Source organism: Trypanosoma melophagium (genome assembly GCF_022059095.1).
Source record: "Trypanosoma melophagium isolate St. Kilda chromosome Unknown ctg29segment0, whole genome shotgun sequence".
NCBI lineage: Eukaryota > Euglenozoa > Kinetoplastea > Trypanosomatida > Trypanosomatidae > Trypanosoma > Trypanosoma melophagium.
In genome coordinates, this window is record NW_027125160.1 from 380896 (window position 1) to 403669 (window position 22774).

The following is a 22774-nucleotide window of genomic DNA, read 5'->3' on the forward strand; positions in this document are numbered from 1 at the left end:
TGTCAATTTGATACCTTTTTTTTCCCTCCCATTCACTCTATTTAATTCTGTATGTATTTATCTGTGAAAGGATGTGAGCTATGTGAGGACGTGCGTATTTTACAGCTCTTCCAAGTATTCCAGCTTAGTGCGCAATCGGGGACGGCCTCTTGCTCTTCCTCCTTTCTCCCGCAAACAGAGAACACACATGCAAAAATAAAAAGGGGTGTGGAAAATTGCATTTTGTGTAAAGTAAAAAGAAAAAAAAGAAAGGAAAATACAGGAAACCATCAGGTTGTTAAGATATAAAACAAAAATAAAATTGAGTAGAAATTTTTTGGGGAGGAATCGCCTTCAGAATTTTTCCATTATTTCAAGTGAGAAACACCCATCTACATAGTTATTTGCAACACCTATCTTCATATATGACAGAAAAGTATGAGATTCGTCAGAAAAAAAAAAGGGGGAAAGTTAAAAAAAAAAGGTATGGCAGAAATCAGAAGAATAGCGTAGAGCAAAACAAAAAAAAAAACTTTGCTAGAAAAACACGGTCAGTGTGTGTGTGGGGGGAGGGGGTTTACAATACTTCCACCTCTTCATAGTCCTCATTCTTTTTTCATCTGAGTTTTGAACGTGCGAAACAGAAACTCACAGAAGTCAATATTTTGCTTGCGATTAGAGGTTTGCAATATGTTTTTCATCCCTCACGAATTAACGGTATTTTTATATTTCGTTTTTTTTTTAATTACATTTCTTCCTTAAAAGAATACCTTCCTTTTTTTTCTTCTCATTCTATTCTTGAATTATGAAAACCGCAGTAGAAAAGAGAACCCAAGAAAGCAAAGAAAAAAAACACAAAAACAAACTATACAACCAAAAAGAAAGAAGAGGAAGACCAAAGCTTCCTTCAGGAACATAGTGTACAACAACAAAAAACTAAAACAAAAATAAAAACAACTAAGTAGAAGAAGAAATAGCACCATCAGAGTTTAGGAATATATATATTACATATTTTACCCCAGCCAAGTAATTCCTTTTTTGACAAAGGAAAAATGAGCCTTCAAGCTTTTAAGGAGATTCCCGACAGCGACAAGGTTTTCCATGACACCGTATTTATGCAGAAAAACAAACATCTCTCAAACCAATGGATCCGTATTGGTGAGCTTTACCCAGTGGGGGGCAGCCAACCTCTTCTTCCTTCTGAGTTCTCACGTGAGCAGTTTGGCCAGGGTAACCACTATGAGTGCTTTATGCTCACAGCCCTGTCAACTCTGGTACGTTTCCCCGACGTTATCCGGAACTGCTTCGTCTCCAAGAATGTGCGTCGAGATGGGCGCTACACTTTTCAGTTCTTTCGTGGTAAAGAGTGGGTGAAAGTAGAAATTGACGACTACATTCCACTAGATGACGATGAAGTGCTTTATATCCGCTCCCCTACGGAGCACTGGTGGCCTTTACTTCTTGAGAAGGCGTACGCAAAGTTTTACACTGGTTACGAGAGTCTTGAGGGATGCACACTACAGGAGGCGTATTATGATCTGACTGGCAAACCTGTATTGAACATTCCCATGGATGCCAAGCTTGCCAAGGCTGCCGGAGCTGAAGTGACAGAGGGACATTACTGGCTTGAATTGGCACAGAAGATTCAATCTGGTCAGTTTGCTGCCTCTGTCCTGACAAGGGATATGGAGTTGGAGGGCATGGGATTACAGCGCGAGCAACAGTACGGCCTTCTCGAGGTGTTTTCTCTCACTGGGACATCTTCTGTGCAAGATATTGTTGTCCATCTCCATAATCCCTTTGAGGATGAGGAGTTTCTTTACAAGGGACCGTTAAACAACAAGGATGCGCAGTGGACCCCAAAGCTGCGAGCCAAGTACAACGTGGATGATGAGCGTTCCATATTTCTTCCCTTGAATATGTTCCTAAAGATCGTCAACTCCATGCAGCTCTGTTATATTTCCCCTCTCGAAGCGGATGCGACTTATTTTGACGATGAATGGAAAGGTGAAACTGCAGGTGGCAATCCCACCAGTGTCACCTGGCGTAAGAATCCCCTGTATTACGTCAGGAACACTGGTACAGAGCCTGTTCATCTTGTTGCTATGATTAAACAAGAGGACCAGCGCCGATTTACTTCTGTTGATGAGCAAGCAAAGTATCTTCAGTGTGGCATGGTAATGGTGCAAAATACATCCCCCAACATTATACCGACATATTTTATTACAGGAAACAACCACAAACCGGTTCACAAGAGTCTTTTCCTCAACTCTCGTGAAGTTGCCAATGATCTTGTCGTTCCTGCTAATTCTCTTTGTTATCTTGTCCCCTCCTGCATGATGAAAGGGGCTACAGGAGCTTTTACACTTGCTCTTTACCGAATGAATGGTGAGAACTATAGCTCACTTACAATCAAAAAACTGTCTATTCCTGAAAGTGATTGGATTCATCCAGCTGAACAAGATGTAGTATTGGAAATGAGGGAGAAGGATCGAGTAGATTTTTATGTTGATCAGCAAACTGATATCCATATCCTAATGCACCAAGAGAAGCCATATGTGAGTAAAACGGGAGGAGATGCCATGACAGAAGATTATATGGGTATGTATCTGTACGATGATACAGATCGTAAGATTGGCGGAGTACATGCCGCCACTAACTTCCGTGAGACTGGTATACTGTACCATCTTCCACGAAGCGGGCGTTATGCTATATCTGTAACATGCCCTCGCGCAAAAGGATCTGTTCCTGCAAAAATTACTATCGTTGGTTCTTCCTCGGCAAACGTTCGCATCGTCGATTCCCCAGAGGATGCAGTTATGTTTGATGATGAGGATATAATTGACGAAGGAGATGATGTAACAGAGAAAACAAATCCAATTGATTATATTCCCATCAATATCCCTCCTGCAAATATAACGGAGGTGCCTGACAGCACAATTCCATTTGAAGACAAACGATTCATGGTTGACAACAAGTTCGTTACAAATGATCCGTGGATCCACATTGGTGACTTGTATCCTGAGGGTAAGACACAGCCATTACTACCCGACGTACTCCGCCGAGACCAGTTTGAACAGGGTGAACATTTTGAGTGCTGCTGTCTCACCGCCTTCGCAACTGTTGTAGATCACCACCCTGAGGTGATTCGCAATGTGTTTGTGACGAAGGCCGTTCGAAAGGACGGTCGCTACACCTTCCGCTTTCACCGTTATGGACAATGGGTGAAGGTGGAGATTGATGATCGAATTCCCCTGATGGAGGAGCAGACGTTGTTCTGCCGCTCGCCTACATGCCACTGGTGGCCTCTGTTACTAGAAAAGGCGTACGCCAAGTTCTACACATTGTACCAAAATATTGAAGGCTGCACACTGCAGGAGGTGTATCATGACTTCACCGGTCAACCAGTGGTGAGTATTCCAACTGATGTGAAGCTTGCGAAGTCTGCCATGTACGACATTGACGAACCAGATTTTTGGGTTGAACTAAACAACGACGTCAAAAATTGTGCCTATGGGGCGCTTACCAAGGTAGATGAGGCGGCAGCAGTTGGGCTGCAAGAGGAACAAACGTATGGCATTCTTGGTGTCCTCTCTACGGTAAACAAGGAGAACTTGTTTTTGTCTGATCTGTTGGTTATGATATACAACCCTTTTGTGGAAGCTGTATATACGGGTCCCATGAATCCCAATGACCCCAAGTGGACTCCGGAATTGCGTTCTATTTTCCAACCTGATCGGCGTGACGTACTCTACATGCCCGTACCGCTATTCTGCAATGTATTTGTCAGCATACAGCAGGTGTTCATTAAGGGTTTGGTACAGCCAAGTTGGCACTTCAACAGTGAATGGGGTGAGGGTACTAATGGTGGAAACCCAACCCTCGTGACATGGCGTGAGAATCCACTCTATGTTGTGAGAAATAACTCCGATGAACCACTGCAAATAATGACTATGATTTGTCAACCCGATCAGCGACACATGCTGCATTTGTTGCCGGAGCAAGAAATGAATTATATTCAGTGTGGTCTGGTTCTTTCCCAGGCAACAAGCAACACCACAATACCAACTTATTTGGTGACAGGTAACAGCCACCGAATCGTTCATAAGGGTCTCTTTCTCAATTCCCGTGAGTCGGCAAGTGTCGTTACAGTTCCCCCCAGATCGTTGAGTTACCTTGTTCCGAGCGCCATGTTTCGCGATAAGAGCAAATTTTTGCTTACGTACTGGTATCAAAAGCCGGCAGATGCGAAACAAGTGAAAATTGTGCGTCTGCAAGTCGACGTTGCTCGTCACCTGCCTGCCATTGAACATCTTGAGCTTCGAAACAAGGAGAAGGATCGTGTGGACTTTCTTGTTGATGTGCCTACAGACATCCACATCCTTCTGCGTCAGGAAAAGCCATATAAATCACCTAATGGTGGTGACGCAATGGCTGAGGATTTCCTTGGCATGTACCTCTACGATGGTGATGACAGACGCATTGATGGTGTGACGTCGGCAACTAACTACCGTGAAATGGGTATTGTGCACCATCTTCCGGAGGCTGGACGGTACGCTCTGTCCATCACATGCCCGCGTGGCAACGGTCTCGTACCGTGTAAAGTGGAAGTTGTTGGTCTGGAGCCGGCACATGTACGTATAACGGATCCTCCTGAAGACGCTGTTGACCTCGGTGAGGTTGATTTGGCGTTTCTTGATGCAGAGCCGGAAGGAGTGCCCCTTGAGGACCTCGCGATATTTGATGATGAAGAGACCAAGGCGATGCTGGACAGACTAAAGGAGCTCCACGAAGACCCTGAGAGAAATGCGGAGGAGATTGCTGCGCTAGAAGCTCAAGTGAATAACCGCATGCATGCGTTGGCGAAGAAGTTGCTTGGAAAAGACAGACCCAAGTATCTTCCAGGTCGTGATCTTGAGACACTCAACCCACTTCTTGATGCTGACCCAGAGTATATGAAGGGTGAAAGTGGGCGTTATACGTTGAAGAAGGACCCAAGGAATGCCACGAAAGTACGGACACTTGAGGGTACTTTGCAGAAGATGGCAGATGAAATTGCAGAAAGAGCAAGCGATCCAGACCTCAACTTCCTCGACCCAGAACCTGAGGGCATTCCTATTGCAGATATACCCCTTATGAGTGATGCTGCCTTCGCCGAAATGGTGAGAGAGCGTATGAAGCTCAAGGCGAATGCCGTTGCTAATGCAAGCAGAATAAGCGAGCTTGAGGATGACATGAATAGACGCGCACATGAAATCGCAAAGCAAATGCATGACAAAGAGCGCACGTACCTCGATCCCGAACCAGAAGGTGTTCCACTTGATCTCCTTCCACTAAATGAAGATGAGCCGTTCAGCCAGATGGAGGATGAGCTACGTGCATTGAACCGTAAACCACGGAATAATGGCAGAATGATAGCAGAACTAGAAGGTAAGCTTAACGATCGGGCGCACGAGCTTGCGAGGTCACTAAAGGATGCTGAACGTGAAATGTTCCTTGATCCACAACCTGCAGGTGTGCCTGTCAGTGAACTTCCGCTCGACACGGACGAGCCTTTCCATTCAATGGAAGTTGAGCGTCTGCGACTCCGCAAAGACGATCCGAGAGCAAATGCAGGTCCCATCAAGAAATTGGAAGACCAACTGAACGAGCGTGCAGAGGAGCTGGCAAAGATGAGGTTGAAGAATGAGCGGGGGTTCCTTGATCCCGAACCCTTGGGTTTCCCCTTGGATGAACTCGGCTTAGATTATAATGATGAATTTATGAATACGGAGGCCGAACTGCGTGAGTTGAAAAAGGATCCGAGGCGAAACGCTGCAGCAATCAAGTCTGCGGAGGAGAAGCTAGCTCAAATGGTGTACGACCTTGCTCGTGAGAAGGCTGCACTGGACCGGAAGTTTCTTGACCCCGAGCCTGAAGGTCGCTTGGTAAGAAGTTTGCCACTGGATGACGACAAACCGTTCGTTGCGATGGACACAAAGCGACGCCAGATGGTGCGTAATGGCGGTGACCCAAAGAAGATCAAGGCTCTGGAAGACGAGATGAATGAGGCCGCCCACGAAATGGCCCGTGCACTTAATGCGAGTGAGCGGCCTGATTATTTGCCTCCTTTAATAAAGGGTATTCCGCTCGAGGACTTGCCACTAGACGCCGATGAAAAGTTCCGTGAGCTTGAGGCTAGGCGGCAGCAGATGAAGCGTGACCCGAAGCGTCATGCTGCGGCCCTTTCGGATGTTGAAGCAGCATTAAATGCACGTGCGGAGGAGCTAGCACAGAAACATTTGTCGGATGATCGTGCGTACTTAGATCCGGCCCCGGAGGGTGTTCCATTGCATCTTTTGCCTCTTGATACTGATAGCTCCTTCCAAGCCCTAGAGGCGAAACGTGCACAGTTAAAAAAGAACCCTTCACGCAATGCAAAGGCTATCCGTGATTTGGAGGATGATCTTAATGTCCGTGCCAATGAACTTGCGATTGATTTGAAGAACTCTGAGCGAAAGAAATTCCTCGATCCTAAGCCCAATGGTATTCCCATTGCTGACGTTCCGATTGACAGTGATGAATTGTTCCGTGATATGGAGATTCAGAGGCTTCTTCTTCGCGAAGATCCTGTCAAGAATGCCACCGCCATTAGCAATCTAGAGGATGCAATGAATGAGAGGGCTCTTGAACTCGCAGCAAAGATGTTAGCCGATGAGCGCGCTTTCCTTGACCCTGCCCCATTAGGTATTCCACTTGCAGAGCTTCCTCTTGACGCGAATAAGGAATTTCTTGCCAAAGAGGCCGATCTTCGTGAACTGAGGAAGAATCGTGGCAGAAATGAACGAGCTATTGCCGATCTTGAAGATGATCTAAGGGGTCTTGTAAGGAGGATTGCGGCTGAAGAATTGGCTAAAGATCGAGAGTTTTTGGATCCTGAACCGGAAGGACGTTTACTTGAAGACCTTCCATTGAATACTGATAAAGAATTTCATGCAATGGAAAAGGAGAGACGTCTACTTAAAGCAGATCCGAAGAAGAACGCCCAGAAAATTGCAGATCTTGAAGAACTAATGAATGAGCGTGCACATCAATTGGGAAAGGCAATGAATATAGCGGATCGAAAGAATTATCTTGACCCAAAACCAAAGGGAGTACCAATTGAAGATTTGCCGTTAGATACTGATGAAGAATTTTCTAAACTTGAGGCAAAACGTGCAGTACTAATGCGTAATCCTGGGAAAAACAAGAGTGCTATTGAGGATATCGAAGATGCTCTTAATATTCGAGCTGAGGAGCTTGCTCAAGAGAAACTGCATGATGAACGTGGATTTCTGGAGCCTGAACCGCAGGGTATTCCTCTAAAATACCTTCCACTTGATGAGGATCCTGAATTCCATGAAAAAGAAGTCGAACGTATGGAACTTAAGGCTCAAAATATGCGTAAGAATGATCCTAGAATTAAATCTCTTGAAGATGATATGAATGATCGCGCTAATGAATTGGCCAAGGAAATAAGGCATAAAGGACGTGGTGGTGTTTTAGGACCAGTATCTAACGGATTGCCGACAGAAGATTTACCCCTTGATGATGATATGCCTTTTACTGACCTTGAAGTGGAATATCTTCGAGCCGTCGGGGATGGTGAGGATCCATCAAAGGCTCGTGCTTTGGCTGATGCAATGGTAAAACGTGCAGAAGATGTGGCTTCAAAACTAAAATATGATAATCGTCAATTTATGGAACAGAATCCACTTGGTATCCCACTTGATGAGCTTCCTCTTGATAAGAATGATGAATTTGTTCAAAAAGAAAATGAATTGTTTATGTTGAAAAAAAGTCCAAAGAAAAATGCCAGGGAAATGGAGGATACATTTGCTTCGCTAAATGCTATGGCCTATGAGATGGCGAAGAAACGTGTAGAGAAAGAACGAGAATTTTTGGATCCTGAACCTGAAGGACGTCTGCTTGCAGAGTTGCCTCTTAATAATGATCCAACTTTTCTTGGACTTGAAAAACAGCGCCGAGAATTAAAAAAGAATCCTTACACAGATGAAGATCGTTTGGCAGATTTGGAGCAGATGATGAATGATCGTGCACATGAACTAGCGAAGAAGATGAACTCTTTAGATCGACCAGAATATCTCTCGGATTTAACCCACGGAGTCCCTATCTCTGAATTGCCGTTGGATAGTGATAAAGAATTTGCACGTCTTGAAGCTTTACGTGCCCATCTACTTCATGATCCAAAGAAAAATACCTCACGAATTGCCGAAGTTGAGGATGCGCTTAATAAGCGTGCTGAAGCGATGGCTGTTGATGCTCTCAGACAAGATCGCATTTTCTTGGGAGATGAGATTGAGGGTGTACCAGTGCGTTTTCTACCTCTAGATGATGATAGGGAATTTACTTCTTTAGAGGCTGAGCGTGCTGCTCTGAAAAGCAAGGATCCTAGAAGAAATCAAAAGGCTATTTTAGATCTTGAGGAACAGATGAAGGATCGTGCAGAAGACCTTGCAAAAGTTCTGAAGAATGATATACGGAGTCTACTGGATCAAAAACCCCTGGGTGTACCTCTAAAATATCTACCACTTGATGATGATGAACGTTTTGACGCACTAGAAAAGAATTATCTTGAATTGTCCGATGATCCAGCAAATAGAGGAAAACTTAGGGAAATTCTTGACCAACTAAATGATCGTGCGAAGGAGATGGCCCAAGAACTTCATGACGAAGAACGTGCATTGTTGGATCAAAATCCTCAGGGAGTTCCACTTTCTGCGTTACCACTAAATGAAGACAACGTATTTACTGCTCTCGAATCAGAGGCGCGTGAACTTCGTAATGCATCAGGATCTAGAGGTAGGAATGCTTTGCGAATAAAAGAGTTAGAGGATGCTATGAATTCTCGGGCAGCAGATCTTGCTAATCAAATACGCAAAAGTTTTTGTGACCCGGCTCCCGAGGGTATTCCACTTGAGCTCTTAAGACTCGGTGAAAATGAGGAATTTATTAGAATGGAACAAAGACTTCGTGATTTGAAGAAAGATCCAGACGCAAATAGGGAAGCTATTAGCGACCTTGAATTTGATTTAAATAACAAAGCACACGAGACAGCTAGAGAAATGTTGGAAAAAGAGCGCCAATCTCTAGACCCCAAACCGGAAGGTGTCCCACTGTCTGCACTGCCAACTAACACTGACCCTCATTTTCACGCGCTAGAAGTGGAACTTGCAGTATTGAAGGCAAAGGATCGATATGCAAATACTAGAAAAATTAACGATATCAAAGAACAATTAGACGAACGCGCAAGAGTCCTCGCACAGGAACAAAAGGCAGAGGATCTCAATGGACTTGACCGTGAACCAGAGGGCGTTCCGCTAAACCAGTTAAATTTGCATGAAGACAAGATATTTGCTTCCATGGTGGACGTAATTCGAGAGCTTAAAAAAGATCCTAGGAAAAATGCTGATACTATTGAAGAGTTACGTGATCGGATGAACGATCGTGCCCATGATTTGGCTCTTGAAAAATTAAAGGGTGATCGAGCCTTCCTAGATCAATCCCCTGAGGGTGTACCTCTTGAAAATTTACCACTTCTCACGGACCCCGTATTTCATAAATTAGAATCTGAACGTGCAAAACTCAAAGACCGTGATCCCATTAGAAATGCAGGAAAGATACGTGACCTAGAAAACCGCTTAAATGACCGTGCCCATGAGTTGGCTACAGAATATAAAAAAGAAGAGTTAAGGCCTCTCCAACAACATCCTCACGGCATTCCCATTGAGCTTTTGAAACCACATGAAGACCCACAGTTTGCTGCGATGGTTGATGAGTTGCGGAGCATGAAGAAAGATCCAAGAACTGATCCTGCGGCGTTGAGCTCGTTGGAGGCGCAGATGAATGAACGTGTCGATGAACTTGCGGGTGATCTGCTGGAGGGTGATCGTGGGTACTTGAATAAGGATCCTCTTGGAGTTCCGCTTGAGTTGTTGCCTCTCTCCACGGATCCCGACTTTCATGCCTTGGAGGTGCAACGGGCTGTGCTTAAGGCCCAAGACCCGCGCCGCAACGCCGCACAGATTGCAGACCTTGAGAACAAGCTAGACGAACGTGCGGTTCAGCTTGCGGATGAGCAACGCCGAAGGGAGCTGTATGAACTTGACGAAGAACCTGAAGGTATCCCGCTCTCTGTGCTCGACCCCCACAGCGACAAGGAGTTCGCGGAACTTGTGGAACGGCTGCGGAAACATCATGGAGATCGGGGGATAGACGATGAGGTTGCAGCGTTGAAGAGTGAAATGAACGAGCGTGCGCGTACCCTGGCGAGGCAGCGGAAGGAGGACGACCGCGGCTTCCTGGACAAAGAACCCCAGGGAGTTCCTCTGGCGCTCTTGCCGTTGGACACTGACTCTGCCTTCAGACAGATGGAGGCAGAGCGTGTAAAGCTCAAGGCAGAGGGCCCACGTCTGAATGCCAAGAAGATCACGGATCTAGAGGACGCGTTGAACAATCGCAGTCACGAGCTCGCGCGTGACCAATTGCGTGAGGACCTTGCTGGCGTGGACGAGCTACCACGCGGTATCCCACTCGAGCTGCTGAACCCCCACAGTGACCCAGCATTTGCAGCGTTGGTTGACGACGTTCGTGTGCTGAAGAGGGATCCGGATGCGAACGCCGGAGCCATTGCTGATGTGCTGGATGCGATGAACAACCGTGTTCAGGAGTTGGCGGAGGCACAACTGGACCGTGGCTTTTTGTATCCCGCCCCTGAGGGCGTTCCTCTGGATATTCTGCCGCTTGACACCGACCCTCAGTTCCATGCGCTGGAGACTGAGCGTGCGAAACTAAAGCTGAGCGACCCACGGCGGAGTGCGAAGAAGATTGAGCACCTTGAGGCTGAAATGAACGCTCGGGCGCGCGAGTTGGCTCTCCAGCAGCTTCAGGACGACCTGTCTGGCGTGGATGCCGCACCGGAGGGAATACCCTTGCAGTTGCTCAGGGTCACGGAGGATCCGGAGTTTGCTGCAATGATTCCACAACTGCGTGAGCTCAAGAAGAACAGTGGTGATAACGCTGATGAGATTCGAAGCCTGGAGGACAGAATGAACAACCGGGCGTACGAACTTGCTGATGCGCGTCTGGAGGGTGATCGTGACTACCTGGACCCTTGTCCTCTTGGTGTGCCGCTTGCAGATCTTCCATTGGACCGTGATGAGGCGTTTTCAGAGATGGAGGTTGAGCGTGCGAGACTCAAGGCGCAGGATCCTCGGCGTAATGCGGCAAAGGTACAGGATCTTGAGATGAGGCTAAATGATCGCGCTGTGGAGCTGGCGAAGGAGCAGCTTGCGGAGGACTTGAGGGGATTCGCTAGTCAGTACGAGGGCATTGATATTGCCCAGTTGAAACCCCATGATGACAAGGAGTTCGCGTCTCTTGTGCCAGAGCTCCGCCGCCTTAAGCAGTCCGGGCCAGATGATGAACTGCAGGCGCACATGGCTGAGATGGATCGCCGCCTGGGGGAGCTCGCAAAGGAGCTCTTGGGTGGCGATCTTTGGTTCCTTGAGAAGGACCCTGAAGGTGTGTCCCTGGCGCACATACCGATGGATAAAGACAGGGCGTTCGAAGAGTTGCGACGAGAGCGTGCTCAACTCAAGGCGAATGACCCCAGGGCGAACGCCGATCGAATAAAAGACTTGGAAGAAGCCATGAATGATCGTGTCAATGAGCTTGCAATGACTGTTAAGGAGGAGGACTTCAGTGGACTGGACAAGGAGCCACATGGTATCCCATTGGCTCTTCTCTCACTGTACGAGGATCCTGTGGCGGCAAAGCTCATCCCTCTTCTGCGCGAAACGAGGTGTCGTGCTGAGGGTCCATCGGCAAACAAGAAAATACAGGATCTTCAGGAAAGGCTGGGTGCGCGAGCCGAGGAGTTGGCACTGGGTGCGCTCGCTGGGGACCGTAACAAGTATCTTGACGCGGATCCCGAGGGTGTTCGATTGAGCATCCTGCCGCTGGATACAGACCCGCGGTTCCATGCGCTGGAGGTGGAGCGGGCGAAGCTGAAGCTGGAGGATCCACTTGGGAATGCAGAGAGCATCGAGGAGCTTGAGGGTAGACTTAATGACTGTGCACATGAGTTAGCAAAGGGAGCAGCTGCGGGAGGATCTATCTGGACTCGAGCCGGCACCGTGCGGTGTACCGTTGGAGGTGCTGAATCCTCACGGGGACCCGGAGTTTGCCCGTTTAGTGACGAATCTGCGGGAGCTGAAGAAAGACCCGCGGCGAAATTCCGAGAAGATAGAGGGCCTTCGTGGCATGATGAATGAGCGTGCCGAGAGGCTGGCCCGCGCGATGCTGGACGGGAATCGTGACTTCCTCCCCCCCGAGCTTGAGGGTGTTCCACTCTTTATCCTTCCCCTTGACGAGGATCCGACGTTTCACGCAAAGGAGGTGCAGCGTGCGGTATTGATGGCGGATGGTTCTGCGAGACACTCCCCTGAGATCGCGGCCCTTGAAGACCAACTGAACGAGCGTGCAGAGGAGCTGGCCAAGGAGCAATTGCAGGAAGACCTTCGTGGACTCGAATCTCACCCAAGGGGTGTTCCACTGGAACTACTGTGGCCACACGCTGACAGTAAGTTTGCGTCTCACTTACCGGAGTTGCGACGCCTTAAGAAAGACCCAAAGCGCAACGCCGACGCCATCCGTGCGGTGGAGCGCAAGATGAACGACTGCACAGACGCTCTCGCAGAGGACTTTTTGCACGCAGATCGCGAGTCGTATATGGATCCTATGCCCCTGGGTGTCCCACTGGGGGCCCTTCCGTTAGACAGTGATCCGCAGTTCAAGGACATGGAGGGCAAACGCCTAGAGCTGATGCTGAACCCAATGGATAACAAGAACGCAATAGCCGAATTGGAGGATGCGCTGAAGGCTCGCGCCTGCGAGCTGGCAGAGGATAAACTGAAGGGGGATCGTGGCTTCCTGGACAGCGACCCGGAGGGTGTGCCGCTGGGTGTCCTTCCCCTTGACGAGGACCGACAGTTTCACGAGCTGGAGACGAGGCGCGCTGCACTCAAGGCAAAGGATCCGGTGCGTAACGCAGCTGCCATCAAGGGTCTCGAGGATGAACTGAATGGCCGTGCCCATGAGTTGGCTCTGGAACAGATTGCGGAGGACTTGCGTGGTGTGGAGAACGCTCCACGCGGCATTCCCATTGAGCTTTTGAAACCACATGAAGACCCACAGTTTGCTGCGATGGTTGATGAGTTGCGGAGCATGAAGAAAGATCCAAGAACTGATCCTGCGGCGTTGAGCTCGTTGGAGGCGCAGATGAATGATCGCGCTCACGAGCTTGCGGCGAAGGTTCTTAGGGAGTGCCGTGAAAAGGTCGATTCTGAACCAGGTGGTATTGCTAAAAGCGCTCTTCCTCTGGATGAGGATAAAACGTTTCGACAGATTGAGCTTCAAATGGCGAAACAGAAACTTGCCGATCCTTTTAGGAACGCCGCAAAGATTGCTGACTTAGAAGACCGACTAAATGAACGCGCAGAAGAAATTGCTCATGCCTTGAAGGCCAAGGATCTTGAAGGTTTGGAGCAGTCTCCTTGTGGTATTCCGCTTGCTCTTTTGAGGCCACATGAAGATGAAACGTTTGCGTCATTGGCGAATGAGGTACGTGGCGGCGGTAATAGGTCAAGGGACATTTCTTCTGAGGGTTATCGTGATGCACTGAATAAGCGTGCCAATGAGCTTGCTGGTGAGCTGCTAAGGGGTGACCGCGGCTATCTTGATCGTGACCCTGAGGGCGTTCCGCTGAGCGCGCTGCCGTTGGATACTGATCCGAATTTTCATAATATGGAGGCTGAGCGTGCCGTGCTAAAGTTAACAGATCCCAGGAAAAACGCCGACAAGATTGCAGACCTTGAAGATCGTCTCAACGACCGTGCGCACGAACTTGCGAAAGAAAAGCTGAGGGGTGATCGCGACTATCTTGATGCCGATCCGGAGGGAGTGCCAGTTACCGACCTTCCTCTCGATGAAGATCCAAAGTTTCATCAAATGGAGGTGGAACATGCGAAATTGAAGGCGAGGGATCCAGTTGGCAACGCCTACCGCATACGCAACTTAGAGGACAAGTTAAACGACCGTGCACACGAATTGGCGAAGAAGCAGTTGGAAGAGGATCTTGTGGGCATTGATAGAGAACCTGAAGGCGTTCCACTGGGATTGCTCAACTTGCACGCGGATGGGGAGTGTGCCTCCCTTATTCCGGAGCTTCGCCATCTCAAAAAGGACCCTGCGCGCAATGCAGCAAAGATTAAAGGACTACAAGACAAGATGAATGATAGGGCACACGAGCTGGCGAAAGAGATGATAGCAGAGGGTCGTAAGTTTCTTGACCCTGAGCCAGAAGGCGTGCCGCTCGCGCTGCTACCACTTGATACGGACAAAAAGTTCAATAACATGGAGAAGGAACTCCGTGCTCTGCAAGCAGCTCCTGGACGAAATGACGCTGCCATTGAGCAGCTGAAGGACCGACTGAACGATCGTGCTCACGAGATGGCGAGAGAGAAGATCCAGGGAGAGCGCGGCTTCCTGGACCCTCTGCCTGAAGGTATTCCTTTAGCTGATCTTCCACTTGATACCGATTCGAGGTTTCACGGTATGGAGACAGAAAGAGCCAAACTAAAGAAGAATCCTGTAAAGAATGCAGGTGCAATTCGAGATTTGGAGGATAAACTGAATGATCTTGCTCACGATTTGGCTAAGGAGGTGAAGAAAGCTGATCGTGGGTTTTTGAATCCGACATCATATGGTATTCCAAAGGAACTTCTACCCCTCGACGAGGACCGTAGCTTTCAGAGTATGGAACATCAGCTAAGGAAGCTAAAACGTGACAGTCGCAGAAATGCTCCTGCGATTGAAAAACTAGAAGAAATGATGCAGGACCGCGCAGATGATCTTGGTCTTCAAATGCTGAAGGGTGAGCGTGACACTTATTTGGATCCTTTTCCAGAGGGTGTCGATGTTGCTGATGTTCCCATAGATGAGGATGATCAATTTAACCAGATGGAACTAGAAAGAGCAATTTTAAAGGCTAAGGATCCTGTTAATAACAGTGAGGAGGTTAAATCTTTGGGTGAGAAACTGAATGCTCGACTTCATGAACTTGCGGAGGAATGTGTGAAAAAGTACAGGGGTTTCTTGGACCCAGAACCAGAAGGTATTCCTTTAGAGGATGTCCCTCTTGACGGGGATGCGGAATTCAAACGTCTTGAAGCACATCTTAGGAAACTTAATCGTGATCCGAGACGCAATGCTGCTGCAATTGCTGACGTACAGGAAAGTATGAACGATCGTGCCCATGATCTCGCCAAGGAAGTTGTCGCCGATGATCTTAAGTGTCTAAAGGATAAGTATAGAGGAATTCCAAAGGAAAATTTGAATCTTCACAAAGATGAAACATTTAAAAACCTTGCTAACAAGAGACGACTTCTACGTGCAATTGGAAGAACTCCTGTGGAGATTGCAGCTATTGAGGATGCTATGGATGCACGTGCTGCTGAAATCGCAGACGATGTCATTAATAATGAACGTGCTTTCTTGGACCCAGAACCAGAAGGTATGTACCTTGTTGATGTTCCTTTGGACACGGATGAGGCTTTTCTTGCTATGGAGGCTGAGAGAAGAAATCGGACAAGAGATCCACGTTCGGCGAAGCGAAACAAGGATATTATCCGTAATCTTGAGGATAATATGAATGGTCGTGCTCGTGAACTAGCTCGTGAAGAGTTTGCTAAGATGCGTGGTTTTATGGACCAGGAACCTGAAGGTATTCCTTTAGAGGAGATTGGTCTTGATATTGATCCGGAATTCAAGAACGCGGAGGTGGGCAGATACAGATTATTGAAAAGTCCCAATCACCAACCAGATGACGTGGCGGATTTAGAGAAGAGAATGAATGACCGTGCTCATGAATTGGCGAGGGTTCTCCTCGCCAAAGACCGTGCGTTTCTTTATCCGGAACCAGAGGGAGTACCGCTCGTAGAACTTCCACTTGATACAGACAAAGAATTCAATGAGCTTGCACTGCAACGACGTAAGTTAAAGGCGGGAAGTAGAAAAGGTAGAAATCCTGAAATAAAAGAGTTAGAGGACAGGATGAATGATCGTGTACATGAGCTTGCCAAGGAATTCCTTGGTAATAACCGTAAATTTTTGGATCCTGAACCAGAGGGTGTACCATTAAAAGATATTCCTCTCTCTCGTGATCCTGTATTCACGGATATGGAGCGGGAACTGATAAAACATATGAAAGATCCTCTTGCCTCTAAAAAGAAAGTGGATGAGTTGAAGGCAAATCTTAACGATAGAGCACATGAACTTGCAAAGGAATTACTAAGGAAAGAACGAGCATTTCTTCAACCTTTACCATTTGGTGTCCCTCTTTCGGAACTACCACTTAACAATGATTCAGTACTTGTTCCTTTGGAACGCAAGCGTCGTGAACTAAAGAATGGTCCTAAAAATAACGCTGAAGCAATTCGTGCCTGCGAGGAAGATATTCAAGATCGAGTAAATGAAATTGTGAAGGAGTATTTAGATAAGGAGCGTGCATTTCTTGACCCTTATCCAGAAGGGGTACCACTATCTGAACTTCCTTTAGATACAGATAGACAATTTCACAATTTGGAGAGCGAACTTCGAACTCTAAAGAAACTTCCAGCCAAGAACCAGAAAGAGATTGAAGACATAAAGAATGAGATGGACAATCGTGCACATGAATTGGCCAAGGAATACTTAAAGAAGAGACGAGGTTTCTTAAATCCTGAACCACTTGGAGTTCCACTCAGCGAATTGCCTCTTAATGATGATGATAAGTTCCGTAAACTTGAAGCACGTCGTTTCGAAATGAAGAAAAATCCAAAAACTACAGCTCCAGAGCTACAAAAAATTGAAGATGAAATGAATGAACGTGCCAAAGAGTTGGCAGAAGAAAAACTTAAGAAGGAACGTGCCTTTCTTGATCCTGAACCTGAAGGAATTCCGCTTTCAGAACTGCCTCTCAATAAAGACAAATATTTCCGTGAAATGGAAAAGAAACTACGCGCACTTAGAAACGATCCTCGGAATAACGCAGAGGCAATTAAGGATCTTGAATATGACATGAATGAACGCGCGCATGAGTTGGCTCGTCGTCAATTGTCAGATGATAGGAGCTATCTCCCTCTTGAAATATTGGGAGTTCCTGTGACTGAACTCCCACTTGACGAGGATGCCCATTTCCGAGAACTTGAACTAGAACGTCATAAACTTAAGAAGGAACCAAAAAAGAACGCCGATGCTATTCGTGATATTGAAGATAAATTAAATGAATGTGCCTTTGAAATTGCAGATGATTTTGTACGAAGGGAGAGAGCTTACCTTGATCCAGAACCTGAAGGTGTACCAATAGATCGTGTTCCTCTGGATATGGACAGAGAATTCCGAGAGATGGAGTTGGAACGACGACGACTGAAAAAAGATCCCAAAAACAAAAATGCCGTATCGGACCTAGAGGATAAACTCAATAAACGTGCACATGAACTTGCGTTGAACATTCTTGGTTGGCAAGATGTAGAATTTCATGAAGCTAATAAAGATGTTGCAGAAGAATGGCCACGTATTTGTGAACTTTATCCAGAAGGTATTCGTGAGGCTGTTGTACCTGAAAAAACCCACCCATCCGATATGTGCTCAGCTCCTGGGTGTGCTGGTTGCTTGGCACCGTTTATAGCCGCACTTAGTCGTCATCCCCCCCTTATTCATCGTTTATTTGAATCTAAGGTACATCCTGTTAATGGACCTTATTCTTTTATATTTTTCGACCCTAACAGTAATCCGGTACGAGTCGATATTGATGATCGTGTGCCTTGTGATGCAAACATGGAACCTAAATTTACGCAGGTGCCACATCATTCTTGGTATCCATTACTTCTTGAAAAGGCCTATGCCAAATTTGTTGGTGGATATTCCAGACTTGATCAGTGTACACCACATGAGACACTCCGTGACTTAACAGGTCGTCCTGTTTTGCATATTCCTTTTGATGAACGATTGGCTGAAGCAGCAAATACAGGTGATTATAAATCTGTTGCGTTCTGGCGTGAAGTGGCGAAAGATCTTGGACGAGGTGATGTGATAACGTGTATGTCTAATGTGGAATGCTTGGATGGTATTCATCCACAGTGTAGCTACGGTCTTTTGGAGATTATCAATACTCTTAAGGAATCCAATGATCCTGCAGATATTGTTATTAAGCTACATAACTGTTATTATGACAAACCTTTATACAGTGGTCCTCTAAATCAACATGATCCTAATTGGACAGATGATCTTAAAAGGGTTTGTCGTTATGATCCTGAGGAAGATGAATTTTTATATTTACCACTTCCCACATTCCTGCGTAATTTCTCAAGCATGCAACGGTGCCACATTAATTGTAGCGATCGTTTCAGCTCACCGGGTGAGTGGAATGAATATACTTGTGGAGGTAATCCAAAGTTTACTACATTCCGTAACAATCCGATCTACTTGGTTGAAAATAAAACAACTCGACCGGTGACAATTCTTGCGGAATTACGTCATCATACACCATCATTTACTGACCCTGATGGTTTAAATCATTACCACCAAACTGGATTGGTACTGATGCAAGCGGCTCAAGCCAAGATGCCAGTGAGTCCACTTATTACGAACAATACTCACCGATTTATTCAGAAGGGTATGATGCTTGACGCAAGAGAGGTGTGTTCACAGATGGAACTACCGCCCAGTACCACCTGTTACCTCATTCCTTATACAATGAAACGTGGTTGCCATGGTAAGTTCAGTGTTTCTATTTATCCTGGAATGGCCAAGGTAACATTGACTCCACTTAGAAATGCCGGATTAAAACGTGAACCGCTTGTGACTCAATTTACTCTTACTCCTGGTAGTTCGGAAACTACAAGGGTGGACTTTTTACTGAGTGAAGCTTGTGATGTACATTTATTACTACGTCAAATGAAGGTTAGCGATTCTTCGTTTGTAAAGAAGGGTGATGTTGTGGCTGAAGATGATGTCTCTGTGAGTGTGTATAACGAGTACGGTATTAAGGTAAGCTCATCAGAAAGTACAAATGCCCGTGAACAGGCACTTGTTTTCCGCGTCTCACAGGGTGGCCGCTACTCTGTTCTTCTACTCTGTACAAACAAACCAAAGACAGGGGACTGTCCATGTTATTTGTCTATTAATACTCCAAAAGATATTGTTGCGGATTTTGTGCCTGTACCACCGGATGCCAAACCATTTGATCAACAAGTGCGATTCCCAATGATTCCAAGAAGTGCACCGAATATGACTCGTACAGCCAGTCGAGAACGTGCGTACAGTCGCGATCGTTCGGTGCGGCGAAGTGATTCACTGCCGCCTATTCCAGGAGCATCTCGTGGACAACGTGGTAGTCAAACCGTTCTTGCACCACGTCGTCCTAGTAGGGGACGCTATTAAGAGATGAAAGCGAAAAAAAAGGGGACTTGTTTTTTTTTTCTTTTTTCTTTTCTTTTTTCTCATCTTTTATTTTTATTTTGTATTGGATTTCTTTATATAGATATATAATTACAGTTACTCTCTCTTTCTTTACTATTTGGTAGTATGAGTATTGTAGTTATTACGGGTATTATTATTATTATTATTATTATTATTATTATTATTATTATTATTATTATTATTATTATTATTACCACTATTAATACTGCAACTACTACTATTTTGTTATTTTTCCTTATTAAATTTCAATTTTTTTTTTCTCTCTTTCTATGTTTTTACCCTGTCTGTTTTTTTTCTTTGTTGGGGTGGAGGGAGGAATCTGTGGGAAGATGGTTTGATCTTTTTTTTTTCCCTACCATTTATCCACACAGCCAAACTTGCCAGGAAGTGATGATATTTTCTTCTTTTTTTTGTTTGTCTAAATGTGACAGGAGGGATGGAGAAAATATGAATATTGAGAGAGAAAATTTGCGTTTCTTTTTTTAAAATTGTATTGACGTTTACCCTCGTGTAGTGTATCACCCACTAGCGTTTTTTTTTTGTTTTCATTTCTCATTCTATCTCTAATAATCTCTCTATAATTTCTCTCTCTTTTTTTCCATTTCATTCTCGTACACTTGTTTTCTTCCTTCACACCATTAAACTCTTTCCACTTATTTCTCTCATTTTCACTGACTCTTTTGCTTGTTTTTGATTGATGTCGTGTTTATCGTATCTTTGACTGTGTATTTAAATGAAATTATGGCTGTTTTTTTTATACCTTTTTTATTTTTTTTTCCGTTCTTCTGGTTCGGGAACATAACACTGTTTCCTTGAATGGTTTATGAAGAGGAAAATCATCTGATGTGCCTTTTTGTTTTGTTTTGTTTTCTGTCTTTTCTCACTATTCTTCTACTTTTGTTTTTTTCCTTTGTTTGTAGAAATTGAGTGGTGCATACACAAAACTTGTGTGTTTGTGGGTGTGGGAATGGGAGCGAAGAAGAAGAAAAAGGAAATGTTTTTGTTTTCTCTCTCTCCCCCTTTAATGCACACTCCTTTGTTTTTTTGCTTTTCTTCAATTGAAGTCATACTAATGGACTTAGTTTTTTTTTGCTTTTATTATTTATCCATCTTTGTTTTTCTGTTTCTTTTGTTTTCTTCCACGGATTGATGGAGTTGGGGAAATGGCTGGTCATTGTTAAGAGAACTTGAACCAGCAGCAACAGTCGGAATATGAAGTAGAGTGATCACAATGAGTGAGAGAAGAGGTGGGGGAATAACAGAAAAGAGAGAGAAGAGCAATGAAACGAAGAGAAGCAAAAAGAAAACAACGATAACAGGATACGATTGGGGAACGTGTCTTTGTTCGTGTTTGTGTTTTTTTTATTATTTGTGCTTCTTTTCTTTTTTACCTGTTTACTCTTTTGTTTTTTTTGTTCTCTTGTTTTGAATGTGTGTTTTTTTTTGCATTTTTCTTTTTGTCTTTATATATATATATATATATATATATATGTCGGTTTTTGTATTGACGTATGTAACCTCGAACTTCTCCACGCACTCTTCTGTGCGATGCAGCATCATGTCTGTACACACGTATATATCTATATATCTATATCTATATCTATATATATATATATAATATGGATGTATGCAAAGTGTGTGTTTCCATTGGGGGTACTGCTAATGTACGGTGTACAAAGAGCTGCAGGTAGACGACACGATCAGAAGTTTATGACGTGCCGTGAGAAGTGGAAATGAGAAAATGAAGAAGAGAAATGAAAATAATAAAGTGAAAAAAGAATGAACAAAGGAAAAGTGTTCTGATAAATAAACATTATTATTATTATTATTATTATTATTATTATTATTATTATTATTATTTTGCTGTTTATTATGGTTATGAATGGTAGTAATCATTAATAATAGAAATAATAATGAGGGGATTCTAACAATAACAGTGATAAATAGAGTTCACGAGGGAAAAAGAGGGAAAAAACTCCTTTATGACAATATGTAGCAAGATGGAGGGAAAAAATATATAAGTATGAATGAACTGACAGTTGTGGTTGAATAGGGGACTTCCACAGCTATCACGTTCTCATTATTATTATTCCTGTTATTATTATTGTTATTGTTATTATTATTATTATTATGTCGATCGTTTTTTTTTGTCTGTGTCCCCCCCTCTCTCTCTCTCTCTCTTTGTGTGTGTCTGTGGGACTTTCAGAAAAGAAGGAAAAGTAAATAAAATAATTCAAGGAGATGAAAAGTAATAAAAAAAAAGTAAAATACACAAGGGAGGTGAAATCATGACGGGTATGGCCACAGTTCCTGCTGGGGAACAGGAAACTGCAGCTGCTCTTTCCGTCTTATATATATATATATATTCCTTCTCTGATTTTTAATATTTCTGACTTTTTTAGTGATCCTTTCTTTCGTATTTCGTTTTTTAAATTGTCTCCCTTCTTTGCTAATTTAATTTTGTGTTTTTTTTCCTTCCCTTTCTTTATTACCGGTTTTTGTTGGTCGTTTGTTGAATCTTCACACATCAAATTTACGAGAGTGTTTTTCTTTACTTTCATGTACGCAGAAAAATTTTCCATGAATACGGTACACACATAATCCTGTATGTATATATATATATATATATATATATATCATGAAGTTTTATCTGTGTGTGGATGTTTCTATCTTCCTGTATATGTGTAAAGTTATACTGTTTTTACTATTATTACAGTTATTACCATATCGAGTATCTATCATTGTAGTAATAATATTAATAGTAGTAATAATATAAAGAAGAGAAGGGGTAAAAATGGAGGAGTAAAGTGTGGCATACGAACTACAAATGATATAAGGAGATAAAGAGAAGGGTGGAGGTTAATAACACACTGTGATGCGACGTCAAAACGAAAGGGAATACCCGATAAAGAAGAAAAAAAAAAGAGATGAAAAGAGATAGAGAAATGGGGTACAGTAGCAAAAAAAAAAAACAACAACAAGCTGTGAAGTGTACACATTAAAAAGGGGAGAAACCATCAATACAAATGTTCTGGAGAAGGAAAAAAAAGCAAATTATCATTATTATTATTATTATTATTATTATTATTATTATTATTATTATTATTATTATTATTATTATTATTATTATTATTATTATTATTCCATAACGGTAAAATCATTAATGGAAAAAGGAAAGAAGAGAGCGAGTACGAGGCGAACTTTGTTTTTTTTTTAAATAAATTATGTTTATACG

General features: G+C 44.4%; 1 protein-coding gene across 1 annotated transcript; it reads left to right on the plus strand.

Annotated features, from left to right (window-relative positions):
* Positions 1-1031: 1031 nt before the first annotated feature.
* Positions 1032-19500, plus strand: LSM04_003250 (Peptidase C2; the record flags this gene model as incomplete). The annotated part of the gene is made up of 2 exons (XM_067331857.1): positions 1032-12200; positions 12304-19500. 2 exons carry the CDS (start codon positions 1032-1034, stop codon positions 19498-19500), a joined length of 18366 nt encoding a protein of 6121 aa, XP_067190182.1.
* Positions 19501-22774: the final 3274 nt, after the last annotated feature.